Below are 26,690 nucleotides of genomic sequence, written 5' to 3' on the forward strand. Positions count from 1 at the left end.
TGTGCTATTCTGACCTGAAATCTCACCTTTGCCCTTGTCCAAGGTAACCCTTCCCAGCTAAGAACTCTGTTGGGCATAAAATTTCTGTAGCTGCCTGATGCAAATTTACATGAGCTGCTCTGCAAGAAAAATGAAGCTCATGGATCTTCACTCGCCGGTGGGAGAGAAAGCATGAAAGTCAGAGTCCTTCCCCTTCATGCTCTCTAGTTTTCAACTCCTTTCCACTTAGGAAATGTTTTTGATGCAACAGCTTGCAGTTTTGTGTCATCCATGGCTTAGATGTAGACCTTTTTGTTGACAGTTGCATTAGGAAGTAAAAAATAATTTCTAGTTCAGTTACAGTCCTTGTGAACCGAGCTGGGTTCCCTTTCTCTTCTGTGTTAAGTCAGGCTCTATTATCTCATTATCTCGGTGTCCATCCACTGCTTTTGCTCTCCTGTTTCAGAAACTCTCCCGTGTGCACAGAGACGATTACGATGTTCTGGGAGGAAAGCGAGGAGCAGACCCCGAGCTGGGCGGGAGACACCAGGTAACCTCCTCCCCCATGTGCACCTCTGTCCTTTGATCTGGTGCCTCCCACGCCGTGTCAGAGCGCTGCTCACACGCGCAGCCACCCGAGCGCCTTCCCGGGCAGGGAACGACGCCATCTGTGTCGTAACTCGGGCGGCGCGGGGGGACAGCAGAGAACCTCTCCCTCCCCTTTGATCTCGGCCCCCCTCGCTCGGCTGGGAGCTCGCAGCCAGCCGGGGTGGGAAGTGACACCCGGGCCCGGGGCGGATGCGGAGGAGGCCCGGCAGCGGTGGGTGTTTCACAGAGCTTGCTGCGTCTGATGCCAACAAACAAGCGCCCACAAAGCAGAGCAGCAGCCAAAACAACTCCTTCTGCTGCAGAGCCCATCACTTTCAAAGGAAAAGGGAGGGAAAACCTCCTGCATCAGCAGGTGACAGCTGTAGGCAGTGAGCGGAGAAGAACTAAGTTTTACCAATTGTTAAAATTAATTTTCCTGAGAACAAGTTGTCTGAACAGAGCCTTATGAGTGGAGGCAGGATGGACTGGAATGGGCAGGGAAAGTCCCATGAGCCACAGCTGTGCCATGGAGCAAATGCACAAGCATGTACAAGGTGGTGAGGGATGCTGGCAGTGCAATGTATGGGCAACTTTTTTCTTTTGTTTTACAGCAAAGAAGAAAGAACCCTCAGGACACTGTCTACACTGTGAGTAGAGCACTCTGGAGGGAGCAGAGAGGGAGGGATGGCTGGGAACAGGAGATGCTGTTTCACAGGAGACTCCCCCCCCCGCCCAATTTCAGCTTTGGTTCAAAACTCAACAGCTGCTTTTAAAGGCTTCTCTTCCTTTCCACCCAACACCTCCCTCCAAGCCCTTTGTTTCTGCTAGAAAATTTCAGCTCACTTGTGTGTGATAGGAGAAAAACACTGCCTTGGGAGGTGGGGAAAAGAACTTGGATCAAGATACCTGCTAATGCCTAATGCTAGTGACTAACCAACCCTCATCCCATGTGATCCCTGCTGCAGTGTTTTCTGTGCATGGTCTCCAGCCCCTGTGACTGCTCTCTGGCAAAGGCCAAATGCCAGTGCATCAAAGGGGGGCTGCTTAGGAAACCCTTGATTGAGTTATTTGATTCTGGCTAAATGTGGTGGTCTGTGCTCCAAAGCAGATACAGGAATGTTAATTCTCATGTCTTAACTCGGGTCTGTCTGGGTCTGCAGTGCTTGAGAAATGAGCTCGTTTCCAAGAGCTTCACTATTGTTGAATCAGACACTCAGAGCAGCTGGCTGAAGTGTGGCCACCCAGGGGCTGCCTTGGCTTTTCTACTGACACACTGACTCCTTCCCCCTCTCTACCTGCAGTCACTGCAGAAGGACAAGATGGGCGAGGCATACAGCGAGATTGGAATGAAGGGAGAGGTGAGTCTTACTTTCCTTCCCGGTGAAAACTTGGCAACAGAAAACATTTCAGCTTTTGGGCAGAAAACCCCTGATGGCTGCCCTGGCTGAGGGGGCAGAGGGCATGAGATGGGTGAGGAACAGCTGAAGGAAGGTCTGGTGTCAAGTGCTGCAGTGGTCCAGCAGCACAGGAAGATTTTGGAACGCATTTCTCCAGAGCAATTCAGAGCTGCAAGGTTATGGTTTCCCTCCACAGGCCGCCAAGCCTGGCTGGTGTTACAGGATCAGGAGAGCAAGTGCCAGCCCCTCCTTGTGCCTGACTGCAGACAAGGAATAGGGGAAATATTCTCCTTCCCACAGCTCTGCTCTCAAATGTTTAAGAAGGCACACATCAGTCATGTCTCCAACTACAGCAAAGGGAGAGTTCTAGCTCTGTGCACAAGCTGCTGGGGAAGGGGGGCTTGTGTAAAAAAAAAAAACAAACCATCTGGGGACACTTGTTTATGGCAAAATGAAAAATTGCTCTGACCTACACAGGTTCTATTTTACGTCAAAGTGTCATATCTATCTATCTGTCTGTCTGTCTATCTATCTATCTATCTATATCTAACCTTTCATTTCCTTCTGACACATGAAAAAAGGGGCATTTCAAAACAAAGTTTAGTGTTGAGGAATGCTGAAGCAACACCAACATTTAATCTGTTCCCTTTTTTTATTCTAATGCCCCGCTGCCAGAGTCAAGCTCTGTCTATGAGCTATGGGCTATAAAGTTGCACCATGTTTTTTGAATGTTTCTGTTTCTGGAGGGAACAGAACACCAAAGCCCTTGTCCCATTCCAAATAGATGATCATTTAACAGGTTGCTGCAATTTTAACTGTAACAAGCACTACTCCTTGACACGTTTGTGATACAATCTATTACTAAATAATCAGTGTCTACAGGAATGCTGCCAAATCTCTATACATACAGTGAATCAAAGAAATAGCAACATTCTAACAGCATGACAGGAAAATACGTCAGCAAACCAAAACAATTTCTTTTTGTTTCCTATTATCTCTATCTTCTCATTAACACCCCTTGCAGCATGTCTGGGCTGGTCCAGACTTACCAGGTGCTTTCCTGTGCAGAGCACAGTCCAGGCCAAGCACAGCTGGTACATCCTGTACACCCTCAGCAGAGGATGGGGGAACTCAGGGGGTTTCTTTCTTTTTGCATAATCAGGAAAGCACCCACTAATCAATCTGTGCTTGTTTTGTTTTCCCAAAGCAGCAGAGGCGGCGAGGCAAAGGGAATGAAGGTCTCTACCAGGTAGGCACCACCTCCCACAGCTGCTCCCCTCACCCGTCCTCCTCAGTGAGGTGTAGCCTGTGGTTGGACATCCAATGGCACTGTCAGGAAGGCACGGAGAAGTGAAGGGCAGCTGGAGGTTCCCCAAGCAGGCACCAGGTGTCTCACTAACTCCTCATTCTTGGAAGCCCCAGCTACCCCTGGCTCTGGGATCTGTAACACAGGGCACAGCTGCTGTACCCGAGCAGGCTGCCAGGAAAAGGGCTGGGCTGTCAGGGGATGCTTCCCGGGATTCACAGCCACCTGAGGTCCCACTGCCAACTTACTTACCCAGAACTGCACTTGATTTCCCTTCCAAATCAAAGAAAAGAAGTCCAAAGTCCATGATTTGATGTCTGTTCATTTAATTATCAGAGCTCATTCTAGCATCAGTTAGCTCTTAATAATACGCAAATAAAATGTACTCCAAAGATCTGCAGAAGCAGTTAGGATGAGTTGCTGTAGTCATATGTTCGTAACAATTATTCAGGATGCACCTTGCCTTCAGGTAAGTGATAGCACCATACAAAGACTAAAGAATCACTCAGGAGTAAAAACTTTCGTAGGGAAAAAAAATCAGACTTATGCTCCTGACTGAGCCCTTGCCATCCTGCTGCTGACTGGTCAGCCAGGGAAAAAGGAAGCACTCACACTCATGCCTCACCTGTTTTTCTGGTTTTGTTTTTCAGGGGCTCAGTGCAGCAACCAAGGACACTTATGATGCTCTCCAAATGCAGCCTTTGCCCCCCCGCTAAGTAGGAGCCTCAGAGGGGATGGGCAAGAGTGAGAGATGCCCACCTGCTTTGGGGAGGAGAGGGGGGAAAGCCTCTTCATCCAACACAAGCACTGTGTGTTTTCTATGTGCAAGAACCTCCTTGGGTTGGTGCACAGAGACTGGACCTTCCCTCCTCCCTCTTCTCCTGAATCATGTAACTGCTTTTGCTATTAGAATGTACAGATCTGTAAAGTTGTTTCCAGCCATAGTGGTTATTATGCTGATTTTTTTGGGGGAAGGTTTGTGTTGTGGGACCAGACCACAGCCTTCTAACAAACACAGCTATTTCCATAGCTCTTCCCTGTCTTCCAGAGTATTAAGACATTATGGAATTATGGTTTTATTGCATTTAACTTGTAAAGATAGGACTGTAGTTATTTCCTGTAATATTTATCTTAAGACTATTTGACCCTTTTTTGCTTTAAATTTGCCTTTTTCTTTAATTATAAAGAGAGACATGATGTTAGATGTTACAGTAGTGAAGCAGAGAGGCTGAATGCCAACTTTCCAGTAGGAAGAGAATGAGCACCAATATCCCAGAAAAGATCAAGCCATGGCACTGCCACTCATCCATAAATATGAGCCAGGTAACCCAGGTGAGAGACTTCTCTGAAGGCAGAAAAACAATGAAAACAAGGAGATGGGCTCCCCTATTATCACTTCCAGACAACAAACTGTACAAAAGCCAACATAAAAGCAGTTTCCAAACCAGTCTCTCATGAAGCTGCCTCTAAAAGGTGCAGGTATCATTCCAAAGAGACACCAGTTCAGTAAAGTCATGTGTTTTTGATGAATGAATTAATAAAACAGTGCCTGAGTCCTGTGTATGTGTAGGGAACAGCAGTGGGAATGGCACGAGCTCCTTACCTGAGGCATTCAGGCCATCTGAACCAGCCTGCACCCAGCAGCACCATCTCCAGGGAAGCTGAGGAAGACAGGATTCCAACAGGAGCTCCTACACACATCCCAGGAGCCCCATACCCAAGTCTCAAAGGGACACTCGTCTCCTGTTGCTGCAGCCTCACAAGGCTGCACAGAATTCAGCAAGGACAAATCCAGCCCAGCAAAATCAGGGGTGTCTCACCTCGACTCAGGAGCTGACCAGGCCATCTCACCAGTCCTCACAGAGGAAGCAGAGCTAAAGCAAGGCTGTCGAACAAGAGCTGCTGCCCTGGTCACTGCCCAGATGAGGTTATGTCTTCTTTCCAGGGACTGGGTGGGTTAGCAGCAGAAAAACTTGTTGAAATGGGTGCTATGCAAGTTCCAAGGCAGTTTTACTTCTTTAGCAGTAAAACTGTACCTGTAGTAGGTGCTTATAGCTTTTAAAGAGTATTTACAATAAATTAAAGCAAAAAAACCCCTCAAAACTGGGACATGGTGATGAATGTTTCTTGCAAAAAAACCCCTGACTTCCTCGATCCCTTACTGTTCTGCAGTGACAAGAAAAATTGAGAGAACTGGGTGATAACTGAGACAGCTGAGCTGAAAATTACAGTAAAGTTATGCTGCAAAGCACTCGATGCAAGAACAAAGAGTACTGGAAACAGCTTTCTCTTTTTAAATCACCATAACCATATCTACAAGGTGTAGAAGTCACAGGTTTCGGCAGCATGAAATACCAACCACTAAACAATAGCAATGAGATTCTTTGTGGGGGAAAAAAAATCACCTTTATGCTCTTTTTATAACAACAGATACCTTAAGTTCAAAAATCATACAATGCTGGTTTTGGGGCCACTCACCATGGGGTTGAGCAGAGTCTCCTCTTTGCCTTCAGGAAGGAACTGAAGCTGTTTCTGCTTTTAGGAGGGGAGCTGATAAACACAGAATTAGAACAAAAGCTTCAAGCAGAGTGCATAAAACCTGGGCTCTCCTTCAGTTTGACAAGACAAAGGGCACCACAGCTCAATCTTCTGGCCCAGTCTGAGGCATGGGGGAAGGGGAATCGGCCTTCCCCTGACACATCTAAAAACTACAAACAAGTGCATACATGTTAAAACACTTGGAAAATGGTTTAATGATGTTTACAACAGAAATGAACTGTACAATTACAGTAAGTTTAATATATATAAAAAATTACAGCAGACAAATGCATCTACACAAAATCTACCTTTTCATTCTGATTTACTGTAATCTACACAATCTCTCAATGCCTACAGCTATCTGTAGGCAACCACTGGGAAAATAATAATAATAATAATAATATAATAATAAAGGACATCTTTAAAGAGACAGCATTTCGCCTTCCTCCTCACCCTTAGTGTGATCAGCAAGGTTTTGAAATGTGTGGGACTCTCACATTTCATTCTCAAGAAAAGCTTGGGTTGTGTTTGGGTAGGGTACTCCCATATGGCCCTTGATTTCAAGTGTTCTGCTGACCTCAAGTGTATAAATGCAGTGTATGAGGAAGGGCAAGAGAAAAAAAAACCTCCCAGCCAGTGTAAGCAGGCAGTTGCACAGAGCAGTGAAACTGTTAGGACCAAAAACTTGTCTTATTTAGAACAAAAGCAAAAAGGGACTGCCCAGACACTACAGACATTCACAAATCCTCATTTCTTTGAAAATTACTATCTGATTTAGAAGAAAGGGCTTGGTTTTCCACTCCCAATTCTTCATACAAAGGGGTAGTTTTCAAACTAACATGCTAAATACTTTTTTAAAAACAAAATTTAGGCTACTTCCTCTCTGGCCCACCCCTTAAAAACAGTGAAACCCCCTTTACACTGAGAAAGAACCTCAGGTCAGCGGGGGAAAAAAAAGAACATGCTGTCTCTTTAAAAAGAAAGAAAGAATCCCAGTTGGGAGCGGCCATCAGTGAAAATGCGATCCAAATTGGTCTGGTGGAAATTCCTCACGGAATATTATGTACAGTTTAAAAACCCTTTGTAGTTGGTTTTTCTTTTATTATTATTTATGAACACCTAGGCAGTGAAAACCGTTATGTTAATACATACATTGACACACCCAAAACATACAAAAATACTATTATTTCAAACTACTAAGAATAGGACAAGTTCAGTTATCTCCATGCTATGACTTTAAGAGCATTACACTGAAACAAACAAGAATTTAAACGACAATTTTTTAATATCCCAGAAATATACCAAAATATACATCTAAGCTTTGGAATTACTGAGGTTAGACTAATGCAAGTGCTGGGTAATCGTACTTAATACACAAGTCTAAGGTTCTGCAGGAAAGAAATTATCTTTGGTATCTGCATCAGGCTAATAATATTAACATTTGGATTTTGCTTTGGGATAGAGCTTGTATGACCCTAGAACCAAACACCCCCCAATCAACTGAGATTAAAAAGATCCATGTAAAAAGTTCCTCCATTTGCAATCCCCCCCCAAAAGTTAAAAAGTCACAGGCATCTACCTAGCATAAAAGGTTGAGAAATACAATGCATAGTTGCACAGTGGTGCTGCAAAAATAAAAGAAATCTAGAAAAAAGGAACTAGAGGAGAAATGAAAAGCTGCTTCTTCTTCTTTCAGGGATTTCTCACGACAGGACAGCCTCTTCCAAGCAGTGAAGGGGGGGAAGCTCAGAAGTGCACCTCAGCGTGTATTAATCAACATCACCCAGCCCCCAGAGGGTTAAAGCACCCAGCAGAGCAGCCAATCCTGCACCCAAGTCTTCAGCTCCTCAACCCACCTGCGAAGCCCCGGCCTCCCCTCCCAGCACCTGTGCCCCAGATTTCACTCTGGAGCCGGGAGTTTCCACCCAGAGCCTTCTGGAGCCCCAGGCTGGCCCCCAGGCTGGCAGTGACCCTTGCCCGGCCAGGCCAGGCCGGCCTCACAGGTGGGCTTGGTGCTGAAGACGCCCTTTGTCTTTGGTTTGTTTGTTTGTTTTGAGTTTATACAATCATTAGGAAATCTTTGGTTTTGGCTGGAAATTTTAAAAGAACAAAACAAAACAAAGAAACCGCCCCCTCCCGACTTATAGCAGCCACCGTGACCTGACAAAGCTTCTCTTTCCCATGGGGGTAGGGGAACTACATTCAAATAAAGATGGACCGGGTTAAGGATGCAGCTTCTGGCCAGGTTGGGGGAGTGGGGAAGGGATACAGGATTGTCAAATAATAAAGAAGAAAATTAAATATTTGGAGATTCCTTTTTTTTTTTCCTTTTTTTGCTTTTTTGGTCGTGTTAAAAAGTGAGTAGCATGTACACAGCAGTGGGCTGAGAGTGCCTCCAGGCCCTGGAGTTCAGCGCTGCTCCAGGGTGGGAAAAGGCAGCGTGGGCGGCCCTTTTCCTTGGAGAGTGGAGGGGAGGGGGTGGATATTCACAGACTAATCAAGAGGACCCCTTGTAACCAAAGGAAATAAGATAAGATTGCAATTTGCCCTCACTTTGCAGTAGCTTTTAAGCAGCGACATTCAGAGGCGTTAGGGGGTCACTCCCCAGGTTGCAGGTCACGGGGTGCTATAGGCCAGAGTTCAGTGTTAATCAAAGGAGGGAGGGCAGACTTGGCAACTCTGTGGGGTTTGGAGAAAGTTAAAGCAAGTTACTCAGTTACGAGTTAGAAATGAGGTATACGACAGCTCCTGTACCTGTGGCGGATAAACACCCCACACCTACTCACACCTAGCCTTAGATACTACCACAGAGGAAGGAAATGGAACAACGGCACTGGCGGGGACGAAGGAGCTCCTGCCCGGGCCCTCGCACGGAGCGCTGGCACGCGAGGTGCCCACGGGGCCGCTGCTGCTCCAGCCCTCTCTGAGCCACCCGCAGCGGTGCCTTCCCTTCCCCGCTCTGCAGGGAGGCGCAGCCCGGCTCCCCGGGAACTCGCGGGGAGCGGCCCTGAGCTCCAAGTCTTTCTCATTGCGTTTTCCCCTCGGACTCGCTCAGGCGCAGGGAGCACCAGGGTCACAGAGGCCGACACATGGAGAGTCAATGGGGGAAGAACTAAAGGTTTTGTCTCAACTGCCTTGTTCTCAGGACACTGTCACGGGTGCTCTTGTTCCTGTATGGTTTCTCAAGGGGGTTGTGCGGTCTCCACGAGTTGCCCCTTGGCACGCCATTTCCTAAGGTCTTGGGATTCCTACTGTTAAATAATTTCAGGTTTTCATAGCACCGCAACAGGCCGGCTTGGAACGCACACAAAGCTACGACATTCAGGAAACAGGGCTTCCGTAGCTGCTGCCACAGAATTCAGCAAAGGCAGTGTGAATCCTGAAGTGGGGCCTACAACAGAGAAGACAATTTTGGGAGGGAAGGGGAAGCTAACGTGATAAATTAAGTATCTTACGGTATTATGTAAAGCTCTGCCGAAGAATACTCCCCAGCAGACCGACACAGTTTTAAGACAGATCAGCATTTTGGTCTGAGCTACTTGACAATGTCCTGTTTGGTAGAGAGATGAAATAAGGCAGAGGGGGTAATGTTCCAGTTCTGGGGCAGAGCCTCAGCAGCACTAAGGAACGCCAAAGGGTATCATCTTCCCTCGCCTCCCACAAGCTGTTTCATTTCCTTCCTCAGATTTGTTTTCCATAAAGCACACCTTGTTTTCCACTTCTTTTGTTCCAAGTGCTCTTTTCTTTGAGAAGTCATTTCTTCAATATCCCTATTACCTATCTATAAATCTAACTAGCTCTTTGAAAAGTCACACAATATTAATACCACTTTTACATAATGTCAGAACAACAATTCTATTAGTAAAGCTTTCAGTGAAGTTCTGCAACCCAATTGGCGTCCGGAGGAAGAGTAGCTGGACAACCCGCTCTCCCCCTTCCTCCCTCCCTTTCTTCACAAGAGCTCACCAAGTTCACTGATAAAACAGCTCAGCCCAATAGCACGATACATGAACATGTACAAGGCTACTCTGGGGAGCAAAGAAAGGAGTCTTCAAGGTCCCTCCCTTAAGAGAAAGACCATATGCAAAAGCTGTTGAACAGACTCTGACCTTGGACTACACTGCTTCCACATTTGAAGGAAAGAAACAGTTTTCCCTGACTGTATCCCACCATCAGCCTAAGACCTGCAGCACTGGGCAAACCCCAGACACCGTTTGTCTTCACAGAGCCAAAGCAACTCCATGCAGAAAAGGTGGGAGTACCCGCAAGAGATGAGGTCCTTAGAGGAAGGGACACTGACCCAAAGCTCAAAAAACCCCCACCCAGCTTTTCCTCTTACCCGCTCTGAGAACAGCAGAGCTGACAACTTATCAGTGCCTTTGGTTCCCTACGAGGCCACTGGGAATTCTCCGTCCCCAGCGGAGTCGAGCTCCTTTAGAAACCCAGCTCTCACTCCCCGCACGCAGCCAGCGCCGGCTGGTGCTCACACGCACTCGCACACACACCCACGCACACCCCTGCCCTCTTCCCCCGCTCCAGCAGCCTCAGGGGAAAACGGGAAAGGAGCCTTGGAGCCCACACGGAGCTGGCTGCAACACCCTCCCAAGGCAAGAACCACTCGCTCTTCTGCTACTCCCACCACAACACCGAGACATCGGCCAGGAGAACGACCCGGTCCCTCGCCAACAACACCTCAAAGCTCCTCTCCCACAACCGTCTCACAGTATTTCAACCCTTTCAGGCAGACCAGCCAGGTGTTAGGAGTAGGTTAGCTTTCACCTCTCTCAGTTTGGTTTTTTCTTTCATAGTTTTTGGTCTAGACAGGATTAGCATTGCTATTAGAAAAGGAAGTGTTTAAAAAGTTTTCCACCTATTATCAAGCACTACAAGCCCTACATTCAGTAACAAGACAAGGGGGATAAAAGGAACCTGTTTCACTTTTGCTCTCCCAGATAGATTAAGATGCGACAACCATTCTTGTCCCTCCCTGGAGTTAAACACAGCGGACCCAGTTCAGCTCTGGAGCAACTCAACTCAACTCAACTGAAACGGATTTACAGCCCCGAGGTCGATTCCAGCCCAGTACAGCCATCTCTCCCCCGAGCCTCCCGGATACGTGTTGCCTCATCTTCAGATCCCAGCGAGGGGCAAGGAAAGGCCAAGAGGGAGGGAAGTGTGCGCACACTCAAAAGGACCCTGAACAGCAACCCCACCAGTAACCTGCATGCCACCACGTGCTGTGCTGCAGATTAGACCACAGATAAACCAACCAAACAACAATCCCAAACCCAGGAGCGACAAAATGTTTCCTTTGGCAAGACAGATACAAGGAAAAAAATTTATGAGCAAACATTTTCCTTCTAACACAGTCAAACCCCCTTCTCTGCCCCCAACATCCACCCACCCCCACCCGACCCTATAAAGTTGTAACCTATAAACAGGATCTCAAATACATACAGCATAATCATGTTTATCAATCATAATAAACCATCAGTTCAACTAAACTCTACAGCTAGAATTATCTCCACTATTTATAAAGTTTGCTTTTCTCTTCTGATTTTTTCAGTTTAAAACCAGTTCTGCGACAATGCTAAGCTATGCTGAGGTATTTTATGAAGGTGCCAGAAGCCAGCTGCTACCCACAAGTATTGTTCTCAGAGCTGTATGGTGCTACCTTTCGCTGAGGGAAGACGGGGAAGGAGCAAGGAGGGGGAGAGGCAGAGAGAGGGAGGGAGGGAGGGAGGGAGAAAGGGGACCCAGATTATTCCAGTTATGGACGGTTCTTAGCAGGGCATCACTGATGGACCTACAAGCAGCCCCGAGACAAAGCTCAGTAGCTGCTTCATGTTTAGGAATTAGGTCAGAAAAGAAGTTCTACATGCTGACCTTATTTGTCTACTTGAGTAAAAGATGTCTCTTCTCCCACAGTTAAACTGTTTGTAATTTCAGTGCAGTCTCCCTAACGCCCTCCTAAAAGCATCCCATAGGAGTAAAAATTCAGAGCATGTCCCCACTTGGGAGAAGTGGCAGACAGCTCAAACGAAGACAGATAAGCTGAAAAAAATTCAAGCTTTTTTCCATGAGTTACTCTGTGTCCATGTGTGAAGATACGGAAATAGAGGAATTGCTTTTCATCGTTCCAAAAGCACTGAAACTACTTGCAGTGACAGAGGGAACCAGGTACTGTTCAGATCATGAAAACAAAGATATGAACATCTGAAGAAATTGCAAATTGGAAGCAACAACTTTTTGACGAAACCTCTATCAAGTATCTTTAAAGTATTTTAGGGGACTCCCCTCCAGAAAGAAGAGAGAAACTCACAGGCAGCAGCAAGAGATTTCATGAGTGGGAAGGGTAGAACTTGTGCAAGGTAGGTATCTTGAATTCTCTATTGCTATAGTACTTTGGGAGGGAGAGGGCAGATGTACTGGGTGCAAAAATAGAAAGCGATTTGAGTTGGCCACGTGAGAACTGACAACCATAAATGCAATGGGGGAAGCAGGCCAGCTTATTCCTTTGGTCATACTCCACCCTAGGCAACATCCACCAGGGATACACAGGGCCTGCTGGGGTATATGGCATGGAGAAACAGCATTTAACCATTTTAGGCAAAACAGCAATAGGGAATAGTGACTCTTCATAAAGTTAACGTGGCAATAAAAACATCGACATTTTAAACTTCCAGTTTAAAACCAAGTGTCATTGAAAGTTTGGACCAGATGCATTATTTTGTCTCCTAAAACACTCGAATGATCATGAGAAGCTACTTGTCTCTTTAAGATCATTTTGTACTTTTATATATTTCTTTATCTAAGAAAATATGAATTGATATCTAAGGTAAATTAGATGTTGCTTTGGTTTAGTATCTGTGGTATGGCTCCAGCTGTAATGGCTGTACTGCTCCATTTGCAACAAAAAACAAGAAAAAGGAGGGAATTCCTGTTTTAAGGAACGTTGCTTCACAGGAATGTGCAGAGAGTTAAGGAATTAATCCTCCTGTGTCCTTCACTAACTCAACTGCAGAAACACGTGAAAGCACATGGTGTGAGGTTTACAGAGGTGGCATTTGAACATTAGGTCACAGTTCCAAGAAATGTCTACGTGCACATCCACACCACCTCACAGTGACACGATAAAAATGTACTTAGACTAACACATACAGTATCTCAGAAACAAAATTAATCCTCTGTAGGAAATTTAAGCAGATGTAGCTATTGTGAGCAGCCACACCTGTGTGTACTTTCTTTGGACTATTCGTGAATCCTTCCACAGTGACTGTGGAGAGTGGGTTCGGAGGAGACCAAGTGTACTAAAGCAAAAACGTGCTAAAGCTACACATATTTTTCTTAAGAACAGAAAAAAATGTCATCACCAAGCTACAAGACCAACTCCTGAAGCCATTCTCTAAATTATTTTTCACCTTCTGGGCATATCTGTGTTTGTGTCTCCGTAAATCTCTTGCTTTTTGAACTAACCCTGCCTGCAATGAGTTTTTCACCTTCTCTCTTCTTGCCTGGGTCCTGTGACATGCTTGCAAACTATGAAAAGCAACCCTCTCACCTTTAAATACAGAGACATGGAACTCTGAAAAAGAGATGCTATTATCCTTTTCCAACACACCACCAAACTCCTTGTGATCGTATTTACTGGGTCTGTACACAATTGTTATAGTTTCTTTTCAGATGCATCAATTCCTGCTGCCAGCACAAGGATAATTTAAAAAAGAGACTTCTGCTAAATTCTGGTACATGATCTCACTTTCTTTTCATTCTCTGAACTTGGCAGAAGTACACTCACTGCCAGTCTGATTTCCTTCTTTCACCTAAACACTGGAGGTAGCCAGCATCCATGAGGAAAAACACTGATAGGGATGAAAAGTAGGCTCCAGGAACAAGTCAGTCAGCCATAGGGATGTTTTAGGGGACAATGAATCAGAGCACACAGGCAATGGATGCCATGGGATATGTGCTCTTTGGGTATTATGTCAGCTTCTGCAAACAAAACCAAGCTTTTTTTGGGTATGTGGCTACTCTGAGTTTCCAGTTTCTGTCAGAAAAAAACTTGCTAAGAATTCCCTGGAATCTGGGCCCCAGACAGAGTGATGGGGTAGAGAAGAGGAGGGTAAAGGGGTATAAGGTGCTCACACCAAAGCCATGTGACCAATGCAAAGGTAGTCAGGAAAAAAAGCAGATTTTTATAATAAATAAACCATCCAAGCTGCATTAGTGTTCCAGATATGTACTCAACAAGACCCTCTCCCAACCACAAACCAGCAAGAATGGGACATGAAAACTCATTCAGACAGCTAATGGCACAGTCTCTTGGAACTGCGGAGAGAGGATTTTCCACTGATTTAAGGCCCACCTTTCTTTGTGTTTCCTAGATATCTGCCAGGACCATGCCCCCCACCCCACCCCAAAACCCTTGGGGAGGAGGGGATCCATCGGAGACAAGCCTGGTGGTCTCCCCCCTCTAACAAAAAAAGCTTCCTGATAAACTGTACTTTTGCACAGGTGTGAAAGTAAGCAGGGACTTTCGGAGTCAGGAACAAACGCTACAGCTGCAGCTTTCCCCACCCTCTTACTTCACTCAAAACAAGTCCCAGGGACTTGCATTCCTTTGGTAGAAACTATAGACCGTGCTGTGGCCTCCAGACCAGCACAGTGGGTACCAGCATCTTCTCTTCTACTTTTCCCTACCTCCCTGAAGCTCACCCAGCTGTATCTGTTGCTGCTCTGAAGCTTTTACTGAGGGCCATTGCCATTTTTGCAGTATTATTCATAGCCCTAAAAGTCTCCTGCACAGCCTGAAGACGTAGAGACACATCAAAAATACTGAGATTCATCCATACTGGGGGGATAAAGGTGGGACCTCTTGGATTAACAATCCTCTGACATTGCCATTCTATTTACACATCAAATAAAAGAAAACAAAATCAAGTTAAGAGTCTGCCCCAAGGATAACACAAATTACCAACCAAAAAAAAAAAAAAAGATTAAAAACAAGCAGCAACTTTTATATAAAATTAATAAAAACAAAAGACAAATGAAAAAGAAATTGTCAGTAGCATCTATCGCCTCTCTGCATCTGAACTGCACTTATACAAACTAGTCCATTAGTACAGCAGCTTGCTAGAAATTGACTTTGGTTCAAGCTTAGTTTTAAAAAAATAAAACATAAAAAAATCAAAAACACATAAGAAACGGTGGACGGACATTTGTTAGTTTCCCTGCTTGCAGTTCACTAGTTTTGAAGATTTAGGGGTAATTGGTTTAAATATCAGTAAAACAGGAAGGTGGAGGGTTAGAGATGAACAGAGCAAAATCATGGTGGTGGGGGGAGAGATAAGGGGTTCTGCCACTTGAGTGCAAACACAAATCCCACACGCTCAGGCCACAAACCAAAGCATGTGTAGAGTTTAAAGTTGCTGCCTTCCGGATCTTGGATGAGAAGCTCCAGGATCCCCCTGAATCATCAACAAAATGAACGTATCTGCATCAGCTCATTGTTTTAGGACACTCTGGTGACAAAAGAAAAGTGGGCGGGTGGGAAAGGGACTCTTCTAATACCCTCACTAGAGAAAAGTAATTTAGTTTTATACATGGCAGAAACCTTTAAATCCATCAGGAATGGAAAATTCAACGTGAACTGCATTGCAGTGATCCAGTCTTCTCTCTTTAAAAATCTTTTTTTTTTTTTTGGTTCAGATACTAGATTGTATATTTAAGAATATACGGATCTAACTTCTGTACAGTTCATTACTCCTTCCTCATCCACAAAAATATCCTTTGCTCCACAGATCAGAATCAACCTTGAAAAGACAGTTCCAGTGCCAGGCCAGCCCCGGGACGTGCCGATTGCCACCCTCACCCCACGAGCAGCCCCGCAGCTCAGAGACCACACGAGATCAGCCCAGGGTGTGTGCAAAGCCCCAGAGTGGCTCTGTTGTGTTGGCATTAACGATGGCACCTTCTGTTCCCATATTCCTGGCTTCTGTGTTTTGAACCCAGAAGCACTTTTTTTACTAGGGAGTTCTTCTAAATACAGTGTTGGAAGCATCATTGCTATGAACAGGAAGAATGTGACCTTCTGAAATCCAGTACCAACTCACCTAGAAGGTGTCTAGGACTGTAAATGCTGCTCTACATGCTGCCAATTAGCCTGGGTAATGATGTTTTTTAAATATTTGTGTGTGCTCTTGCACAGCAAAACGAAATCACTGGAACAGAAGAGCCATCAGTATTGTCACACATTCCACACTTGAGAGGTCACATCCCACTCTCTGAAGTAAAAGGAACCAAGCACATGAAGCTAAGAGCAGAATTTGGCCATTTTGTCTAAATATTTGAGAGAAGGGGAATGGCAGTTTACAGCTAATTCCTATGCCTGCTTGAAAAGCAGAGACCAGCCTGGAAGTTTGCACACAATGATCTCTGCTGCTGCACTGAGCTTCCTGCACAAATTATGAACATAAATTCTTCTGATCCCTACAAGTGGGCATTAGACAAATTCGAGGATGAGGAAACTGTTCAGAACATTTCCAGAAGATTAGGACTGAAAGTCTATTTGTGCTCCATTCTTCCTCTCCACCCCCGTGCCCTCCCCCCATGGTGTGGGAGCTCGCTGAAAATAATCCAGGAGCAAAAGACAAACGCGTCCAAACTATATATATAAAAATAATAATAATAATAATCATCATCATAATAATAATAGAGATACACCAGTAATACAGGCCTGCCTAAATTGTACCAGTTAAGAAAGGAACCCCCAACATGATTGATACGATTATAAACACCTTGTATGACATAATGGCCTGTACAACAGACCTATAAAATGATAATTAAAAAAGAAAGATATTTAGACCAAAAAAACCAAGGAATCCCCTTCCTATGTTTGAATTGATAACCCACCTTAACTTGTCATTGTGACTGCTGGAAATGATAAGTAGTCCTTTCACTTTTTTTTGTGTTTTTGTGGTTTTTAGTTTTTTTGTGTTTTTTTTTTTTTTTTTACATTTTTGGTTAGAAAGTTCTCCGATCCATGAAGCGATCCTGAAAAGACAGTGTTTATTATAAAATTAGGCAAATGTCTGTCCCAGCTTTAAATCCTTCCTGTTTTGCTTTTGTTTTTTTTTCCTTTTTTTTTTTGGTTTTTTTTTCTGTTTTGTTTTTTTAAATATTTTTCCTTCTCTCTCTCTCTCTCTCTCTCTCTCTCTTTTCTCTCTCTCTCTCTCGTCCCCCAGCAACACGGTGAGAGGATGCCCATGGCATTTTTCAGTTCATACACCCGGCTGGCAGCCGATCCCACCGCACAGTGACCCAGGCTGCTGGAGCACAGCCCAGCCCGGCTCACTGTGCCTTGGAGGCAGTAGTGGTGGTGGACGTGGCCCCGCTGGCAGAGGCCACCGTGAGGAGAGAGTTCTGGATGGACTCGGCTGAGGTGGAGGTGGCGTGAAGGCTGGCGACTGGTCCAGAGGCCCCTGCGGAGGCTGCAGCTGCAGAGACCAAGCTAACTGGGTTGCTGGTGAGCAGAGAAAGGTTCTGAGGGTTCAGGAACAGAGGGGCAGTGACGATGTTAGGGGTACCTCCAGCATTGGCAAACACCAAGTTTCCAGTTGCATCCAGTGATGTTATTGGAAGAGAGCCACCAGATGCAAGAGCTAAAAAAAGGGAAAATTGAGCAGGGAGGATATCACATTAGCAGTAAGCAACAATGCAAAGTGTGCCTAAAAGCAAGGGGTCTCTGCATTTGCCCTCCTCTGATATTTTGCTCTCTAAATCACTGAGGGCAGCTGTCTCATCATAGGCTGTTTTTTTTTTCAAAATAACCATCAGACAAGATCTTGCAGATACTAAAATGCCTCTTTCATTTGCTGCTAAACTCATTCCACTGTGCCTCTCTTCAGCTCTTTTAGCACAATACTGGCTTCTGTTTCCTGCCACAGAGAGTCTGCACATCCAGGCAAGTTGCACTGGGAAGGGTTGAGATGAGGGTTCATGTGAAATGACAGCTATCACAAGATGGAGAAGGTCATGTAACCTTGAGCGTAACATTTTAAATGTTGACATATAACCAACCACTGTTACAGCTTATTCTCACGGGTCTACAGCGTTCAGTCTGCCTTAGATTATGATCTCCTAAATTTATCTGTGACACTTTATGAAATGGTTCTTTCTTGCAACCTAGAAACAAGATTTTTCAGCTAGTTTAGAGGATATTTGAACACAGAGGTGACCTAGCTCTTTAGACAAATGTAACACCTGGTTTCTCCAGGTGGCAAACTATGAACTCAAAACAACTCTTGCTGATGTCAGTGGTAACTTCTGGCTGTGTGGTACTTCCAGAACAAATAAATATTTACTCTTCTGAATGTGGATTTATGTATTTCAAGTTCTATGTAAGGATTTTAGGAGGCAGGATGTTTGTTGCAGGTTCTTTTCAAACACATATGAGGACAAGAATTCAGGATCAAGACTTGCTCAGAACTGCCCTCCTAAGAGACCTCAGAATGGTGCAAGTCTGCTCAAGCAGACTATAGAAGAGCTATAAAAAGCAAATCTCTAACGTGCTAGAGATACAGGCCAATGAGGCGAGGACAACAAAATAAATTCCAGATTATATTCAGTATCTTAAATGCCTCCTTTAAATCAATATAAGACCATACAGTGATTCCCTATCTGAAGTTGTACCTGCTCTTATCTCTGTGACACACAAGATGTATTTGCACACTTAATTTTGTAAAACCTTTACTCGTACACAATTTATGCCCAGTGCTGAGGAGTCAGTGTTCTTTGGTAGACAAAAACAGAGCACATAAACCGAAGCTGTGTGACAGAGATGCATTAAAAGGAACACTACTGACCTTGAATAGTTGCCAGTGTACTGTTGCTCATCAGGGCTGGGCTGAGAGCACCACCTAATGTCCCTGGATTGAGGCTGAGTAAGGCACCTCTGCAGGAAGGAAGATCATGGAAGAAGTGGAAAAGAGAAAGAGTGTTACTTTTAAGAAAAGGTTGTCACTGTTCAAAAGTACACCACCGTATTTAAAATTAAAAATACCAAAAGGGGTGAGGGGACATGGAGGAAGGAAAGACCAGAGATTAAGGGCTACTTTCAGTTAGTTTTTCCTCCATGAGTGGTTAATGACATGCTTGAAGTACAAGCACTGTAAATACATGGCTTGCATTCATTGTTGGTGTAAAATATTCCTGTGAAGTATTTTGGGAAATCTTAATTGATACAGAACTATCATCCTCTCCCAAATGCAGATAAGAAATACGTAAATCAAGAGGAATTAAAGAAACAAGGAGACATCTGTCTGAGCAACATTTCTAAAACTACAACTTCAACAATACAACATCATGCATCTTTGAGAACTTCTTGCTCACGATGGAGAAATGAATACAGAGGTGTGAAGTGGGTCTAGGCTATCTCTCCATTTTACAATTAGAAGGACAGATTCTATGATTCAGTGGTAAATTGCAGTTTTTGAGTCAAGCTCTGCAGTGGAATGAATGATTTATCAAGCAACAACACCGCTGCAACACAGCTTTTTCACCTTTAAAATGAACACAGTATTTGTGCACTGTGATGGGAATGATCAATTGCCACCTGTGAGTAAACCTTCAGAACCTGAGATAAATGACAGTGATACATAAAAGTGATTTATCCCAAGAATCCTCCTTCACTCCTCTGTCACCTCACCTGGAAGGGTGTGCAAAATTGATCCTTACCCAGCTGCAAACTGCGAGGATGCCATCAAGCCTGGGTTTAGTCCTGCTGCAGCAGCCATGGCAGCAAGACTTGCATTTGCAGGCAACTGTGCAGCTCCTTGTAACGCGGCCGCTGCCGCTGTTTGCAACCCTGATGCCGTTACCATCACCTGGCTGGTCCCAAGAGGGGAGGACAAGGGAGTGGAGGTTGTCTGTGTTGTGCTGGTCTCACTGGCACTGGATGCCTCTGAAGTGGAGGCTGAGGCAGAAGGGGAAGGACTCAGGGAGGGTGATGTCACTGCTGAAGAAGCTGGAGGTGCTGTTGAAATCACTGTTGCCGTGTTGTTGGAGGTGGTTTCTGTTGTGCCTGGAAGATTGGTTCTGGTCAGGTCAGCACAAAACAGATACCAGACAACAGAAACCCCTGCCCACCCGATCTGAACTGCATGTCCAGCTGAAAGGGACACAAACAGACGTTTATGTAGTACCAAGAAGCACCAAGAGTTCAAATGAAAAAATGAAATGACACTTCTCAATGGGAGGCTGAGGAGCTCTAGAAGCCAGCAATGAAATACAGCATATTTTGTTTCAGCACTACCTGTGATTTTATTTCTGGAAAAGTCAACTCAGTGGTCACAAAAACTGAAGCTTCCTAGTGCAGCAACAAGGAACAATGACAAGAATGTCCTGGGATATCAGTGACCAATAGTGAATGACTCTTTTAAGAATTCAAAAGGGACAAACGGTAGGGGTGGAAGGAGAGATCAGCCCTTACCTGTGACTGACAGACTGGTGACAGCAGGACTGGCCAGAGGGAGCACAGGGTTGACAGTCAGGGTTGTAGCTGCACTGCTAGTCACAAGGCTTGGTGTGGTTGCCACCTGGAGGTCAAAAATGAATAAAACTGCTCAGCTGCTCAAAGCTAGTTACACACTAGACCTGGATTTCTTTTTTCCCATCCTCAGCTGAGGAAGTTATCAGGGAAAACACTGCATATAAACTAATTTTTTTTGTAATTCCGTTACTTTATCATTCAGTGAAACAACCATAGCACCTTCTCTAATTGCCAGCAATATCTTTATTCTTAATAATTCAGTATTTGAAAGGGAGATATACCCATATCCATATTGTCTCAAGACTGCAGGTTAGCCCTCTCTCTCTCTCTGCCGCCCCACAAAGAGAGCACCTTGTTTTAATAGAGACACTCTGACAGAAAGAGTTACAAAATATATTATTTCTACATGTTGGGTTTTTTTACTTGTAAACATCTTTTCAGCTCGAAATCTCTTTCTCTGGTAAAATTAGGTAAATGCCCCAGCATTAACAAAGGTATTTAGAGTAATGTGTTTATATGGAGAAGCAGAGTAACATTTCACTTTTACTCAACCAAACTATAAGCTCTACTTTGGTAAGTTTCCTTGTCCCTCTGAATTTTAAAACATACAAATGGAATTTTCACTTGTGGATGGCTTATTACAAGAAAGCTTCAATAAACTGAAGGCATTACAGATAAACACCAAAGATTTAAGGCTGGAGAAACTAGCTTATGAGGAAAAATGAAATATAAGGAAAGGACTTCTTATGGACGAGAAATGGTGTCCAACAGTAATATCTGAAGGCTGTTATACATCAATGAGAGAAATGAATCCTTTAGAATTGCCCAAGAGAACATAGCCAAGGATATAGGCTAAAACATTCCTCCTTTCCACTCTTTTACCTTAAGTCTATGATCAGAGAAATACCTCTCATGCTACACATCCCCTTAGAGGGAGTCAAATGCTTCACGCATTTTAAACAAGACTGGGGCAAGTGGGACAGATCTGAAAGCTTTCTGCCCATCTCAAATAGTGTAGGAAATTAAGCAGAGCTGGATACACACTACACCTCCCACTAATGCAGCCCAGCAACCGCATCTGTCATCTGTCCAGCGAGCAGTTAAGGCCAAGGTCACAATCCCTATTTCAGGGCAGAGAATGACCTGGAATTAATACAGCTCACCCTGTGGTTACAGTGAGTGACTCCAGCCAATGCAAAAGGAGGCTGCCCCCAAAAGGAGCCTTCCCCTCCAATCCTGCTGCAGAGCCCGAGCCCTCGTGCAGCCAGGCTGCAAGTCACCCTGGTTATCTAACCATACTGAAAATTCATCATTGTTCTTCACATGGCTAATTTGCAGCCAAACTACTAAACTAAGCCCAAGCATCCTATGGACACAATCTCCAGAGCTGACACAAGGAATCAACAAAGCACACAGTCAGTGAAGGCTGGGGGCAGCAGGGCTGGAACATCCATTTGAGTAGCAGCACAGTCTTAAGAGAAGCTTAGAATGAGTGAAAACACTAGTGAAACTTCACTGATGAAAGGAAGACTGTGGTTAACACCTCCATTTCTTACATACAATGGCAGATTACAGCAACAGGAAAATTTCTGTAGGAAAGCTCCTTTAAGTTGGAGTCTGAATGAACTTGCAGTTACTAAAACACACTGTCATAAATCTCACTATGTTCTGCCTTGGTAGCAAGGCATGCAACCTTGCTTTGCAATTGGAGGGGGAAAAAAAGAACAATAATAAAAAAGACTAAGTACATTTAACACAGCCCTTCCCCTGAAACAAAAGGTTGCATGCACACACCCTGAGACAAGGATGAGGGGAGAGAATAACACGTCACCAAAATTAATGGTTTAATGAAGTACTGGAAGATATTAGCTACTACGGTGATGAGGGTGGAATAAATACTACAAAAGGACAGCTACAGGCTACATAAATTCCACCACATTCCTATTAGCATAGCTACTATGAAATCTAATAGCTACTGTTTCTATTTATGAAAACAGACCTCCATGGACATTGGTAGCAAAGGTGCTGAAGGAACCTTGATGCATGTGTTTTGTTACTCATATTTTCATGAAGTTTGTGTTTACCTGAGGCAAATACAAGTGTGGGAAATTAATTACATGAGTATTAGCTAAACTGTTCTTTTGTTCCATGTCTTTTTTTTAATATAAATAATTTCTGACTAGAAGTAACAACAATGGTATCTGTGTGACCCAAATCTCCAAATGATACAGAATCACAGGATGGGTAAGATTGGAAGGGACCACAGTGGGTCCTTTGGTCCAACCTCCCTGCAGGGTCAATCCTACAGAGCACATGGCACAGAATTGAGTCCAGATGGTTCTTGAGTATCTGCAGTGAGGGAGACTCCACAGCCTCTCTGGGTAACCTGTTCCAGTGCATGACACATTTTACTGCTGCTCATTTACTTACCAGAGCAGCTAAAATAAGAGAGGAGGGGTAGAGCTATTAAGCGCTTTTTAAAAATTACTATTATTTTATATATATTTTTAAAAATGGAAAAAGGAAAGTCCAAATATAAACTGGAGGTATTATCTGAAATATGTTCAAAGCAATAACCCCAAGTGCAAATTTGGTAGTCAGAGTATTTGTTCATGAGCTGACTAAATAAAACACCCTCACTGAATGCCTGAATAGTGCCCGATTTGTAAGCATTATCTCTCTTAGACAGTATCCAGGTGGAATATTCCAAATGCCAGTAAAATATAAATATGTGAGAACAGGTCTGCTGTACAAAGAAGGTGCAGCATGTGTAGCTTCCACAGTGAGCACAGCAGAACCACCTCTCCAGTGATCTTTGACAACACAGTTCTTGACTCTTACCAGTGAGGTTGGACAAGGGAAAATTGCTTTGATGGGCGAGCTGCTGGTTCCACCACTGCTGGGTGGGTTGATCCTTTTCTCCTTCTGGCGCCGGTTACAGAACCAAACGCGGATCACCTCCTTCTCCATGTTTAGCTGGTCAGCTATCATGGCGATCTCATCCGAGGTAGGCTTTTGGTTCTGACAAAAGAAAATGGCATTTCAAAAGCTCTGAAATTACCTCCTGAAGTTTTACATCATAGCTTTTTCTTCAGCAGGCAGAAATCTGGATGGGTGACTCAGATCCAGAATCTGGTCAGTGGTACAGCACAGACAAACCACAGCAGACGCTTCTGCCCTCCAGCTAAAACCCTCAGATTATTCATATTTAGACTACAGCCCCATTTATCCATCCTCATGTTTAGACCTATGTCTGAATACACTGGAATGCAAAATCACAAAGTCAGGGAACTTCAAGAACCAGTGAGTTCTTCTGAGGGGGTTTGTGTTTGTTTTTAAAGTGAAGCAGATGTTGATGCAAGTTTCTCGGCATGGGTTTTGTATTCCCCTTGTTTAGTACTAGCACTTTCCTAAATAGCACAGTAATGGGTTCACTCTAACACATATAACTATTAAGCAAAGTTTCTTCATTTCTTCATAGGCTGAGCACAGCACCAGGACCACTGACCTCCAGGAAACTCTTCTCTAAGGCCACACGTATGTTGGTCTCTATGCTGGTGCGTTTCTTCCTCCTACGGTTCAAGCCTTCGATCCCTTGCCCTGGAGAATTCAGGGCACTTGGGCTGGAGAGAGTTGAATCAGATGAGAGGTTTTCTGAAAAAGAAGAAAGTAATACAAATCAGGAGATTTAATCTGAATGCAGTGCAGTCTAATGCAAGTGTTCTTCACCTGTGCAAGGTATGTTAAGACCCGCTCTGTATCTATTCCAAACACACAGAGATTTGTGAAGACCACATGCATTAATCATTGTATTTCCAAATTACAACAGATACCTGAAACTAAAAAGCTACAAGCAAGCCCACAGGGTGCCCTCTGCTCCTGCATGCTACCACAGTACCCCTTTTATAATACCTGTATGAGGTTTGTCTCCCATATCTCATTCTACTCCACACTCACTCACTGCAGGCTGCAGTTTAAAGGAAGAAGGAGCAACTGATATCCATGAGCCATAGCTGAAAGTCACAGGCAGTTATGAAAAAATCTGAGCAGCCTGAAATTTCCTTTACCCACTCTGCAATACACTAGAGGAAGTGAAGTTCATAACCAGCTTCACAGTGTTCAGCCTCTTCTCTCTGGACATCTTAGCAGATATTCAGTGCTACCAACCACTCTACACAGAGCACAGCTCCCCCTGCTTAGCTTCGCCAGGGCTCTTAACCCCTAATCCTGTCTTTCTGACACCACAAAGGAGCAAAGAGAGAACATTTAACCCCACCTGGTAGCAGGAAGAGCAATCTAACCAAAAGGCAAGTTTCAGCAGGGAATTTAAACAAAATGATTAATTATGGGTGGAGTTCCCTCACTGCACGGGGGTTTGTGGGTGATAAGTAGGTATCAAAGTTCACAGTGCCCACCATGATTCTGATAGACTCAAATTGGAAAGTATTGTCTAGGTTTCATTTTTTTAATAGTAATAGCACCCATAAGTGTGCTGAAACTCGTCCTCAGCCTGAAAACTCCACAGAACAAGCTGAGTTCTGTGGCAATAAATTCTGGAATCATTAGTACGCTTCTCCTGCCTACTTTTACCTGAAAGAAAAAGTAGTAGCTTCTGAAGTCACCTGAATCTTTCTTCCAGAGATTTTCGTGAAACTGAGTCAGAGCCAAAGACAATGGTTCCCCACTTGCAGGCTGTGAAGAACCTTGACACTGTTCACACCTTAACTTTAACTCACCTTAACTTTAGAGAGACAAGTATTTCTTCAGGCTAGCAGGAAAAAAACCCCTATGACACTCTTTGCAGCACTGGACTCATCCAACGTTGCTGGAAGGTTTGGGGACCACTGTCCTGTGGACTTGAGCACTAAGTGTGGAGGTATTTATGTTTTCTATCACAGACCTAGAACACCTAATGATAACCCCTGTCAGCAAAACAGAGTGACACTTCCTTTTGTCAATGCAGGACAAATTTTCAACACCGCATGAGATTATTTTCAAACTTTCAGAGAATGCTGTAGGCACCAGCATAAAGCTCTCTCCATTTTGGTAAAAGTCAGGAAGGCACACACCATCCCTGCCATCTGTTTAACATATCCATCAGTTTTATACCATGTACGACTGCATACTTGGATGAAAAAACTGGCTGACAGGACTCTCAAACACTTTCTATCCTCTTTCTATCCTAACACCTAGCACCACCATACAAGCTCCTTTTGCTGGTAGGAGATTAAAAAAAAAAAAGAACACTACCAACACTGGCATAGTGAATAACTTGTATCCCAGGAAAAAAAATAATATGGGAAGGAAAAAGCAAAACCTAACCCACAAAAAAACTCTTCCTACAGGGAGAAAGATTATTTATTTGGACCCTTGGAGAGAGATAAAAGGAATGCACACAGGGGTATGGAAGGAGATGGATGCAATAAGCTCTGCCTACTGAAACAACAAATCATGCAACCCTCTCTCTACCACACATCTGAAAAAGAAAGCTAGAAGAGGATTAGAAGTTATATGCATTAACATACATGAAGGAGGAAAACCATGACACATATTGTACCTCATCCCATGCAATTGTTCAGCTGTCTACAGAACACATTTCTGAAAGTTCATACTGGAACTATTTTGGAAGCGTATAGGTACATGAAAAGGGAACTACGGGCCCTTATTTCTACACCCTCATTTGTCCCAGGGGCAGCTACAAAGGCTGGTAGCTTCATAAAACCATAAGGGCACAAACGAAGCAGCTTTTCAGAATCCTACTGATTTTGGTAGGCTGGTGAAGAAATACACAGACTCATTCACCTGCATCATTGAGCCACTTTTCCAGAAGTGGCTTTAACTTGCACATGTTCTTAAAGCTGAGGTTCAAGGCTTCAAAGCGAGAGATGGTAGTTTGGCTGAAGTCATTTCCATAGAGTTTGCCCATAGCGAGCCCAACATCACCCTGGACAAAGAAAGAGAAAAAAGGGATTCACTGACATAGGCACTTCCAAAGCAAGGAATCCTGTCACATTCTGGTGTTCCCTTGGTGACTCCACTGCTGTGTGGGATTTCAGTTTCACAGAGGCTTTCTCAGCGCTACCAAGACTCATGCTAAAGCAATAATCATAAAGAAATGTCAAACCTCAGTCAGTTCAACCGTGCAACTCTTTCCAGGAAATCCCTGATGCTTTGTCTTCTTAGCATTATCACTGAGCAGCACATTCTACTGAATAACTCGTAACATTTTCTTAGTTCTTTAAAATAAATAAAGGCCAAGCTCTCTTTAGGAGCAGATTTAAGTTTTTCTGCATATTTCACACCAAAGAAGAAACATTCAAATAAGCAGAAACGC

General features: G+C 44.2%; 2 protein-coding genes across 12 annotated transcripts in view; one reads left to right on the forward strand and one right to left on the reverse strand.

The window, feature by feature from the left end:
* Positions 1 to 5,670, forward strand: part of CD247 (CD247 molecule) — a 50,116-nt gene extending 44,446 nt beyond the window's left edge. The window contains exons 4-8 of one of the 2 annotated variants that reach the window (XM_010399468.4): positions 446 to 529; positions 1,179 to 1,214; positions 1,869 to 1,925; positions 3,172 to 3,213; positions 3,921 to 5,670. In XM_010399468.4, the coding sequence (XP_010397770.2) occupies positions 446 to 529; positions 1,179 to 1,214; positions 1,869 to 1,925; positions 3,172 to 3,213; positions 3,921 to 3,986 (285 nt within the window). In that variant the 3' untranslated portion in view covers positions 3,987 to 5,670. The remainder of the gene's footprint in view (positions 1 to 445; positions 530 to 1,178; positions 1,215 to 1,868; positions 1,926 to 3,171; positions 3,214 to 3,920) is intronic. The other variant, XM_019285917.3, reaches the window with a different exon arrangement.
* Positions 5,671 to 5,897: 227 nt separating this feature from the next.
* POU2F1 (POU class 2 homeobox 1) overlaps positions 5,898 to 26,690 on the reverse strand; it is a 114,004-nt gene continuing 93,211 nt past the window's right edge. For 8 of the 10 annotated variants that reach the window (XM_039555303.1, XM_039555294.1, XM_039555330.1 and 5 more), the window contains 7 exons: positions 26,159 to 26,300; positions 23,865 to 24,010; positions 23,198 to 23,377; positions 20,297 to 20,402; positions 19,543 to 19,888; positions 18,672 to 18,760; positions 5,994 to 17,468 (listed from right to left, as the gene is read on the reverse strand). In XM_039555303.1, the coding sequence (XP_039411237.1) occupies positions 17,158 to 17,468; positions 18,672 to 18,760; positions 19,543 to 19,888; positions 20,297 to 20,402; positions 23,198 to 23,377; positions 23,865 to 24,010; positions 26,159 to 26,300 (1,320 nt within the window). In that variant the 3' untranslated portion in view covers positions 5,994 to 17,157. The other 2 variants (XR_005602369.1, XM_039555314.1) reach the window with 2 other exon arrangements.

The sequence above is a fragment of the Corvus cornix genome, chromosome 1 (assembly GCF_000738735.6).
Source record: "Corvus cornix cornix isolate S_Up_H32 chromosome 1, ASM73873v5, whole genome shotgun sequence".
NCBI classification, from domain to species: Eukaryota; Metazoa; Chordata; class Aves; order Passeriformes; family Corvidae; genus Corvus; species Corvus cornix.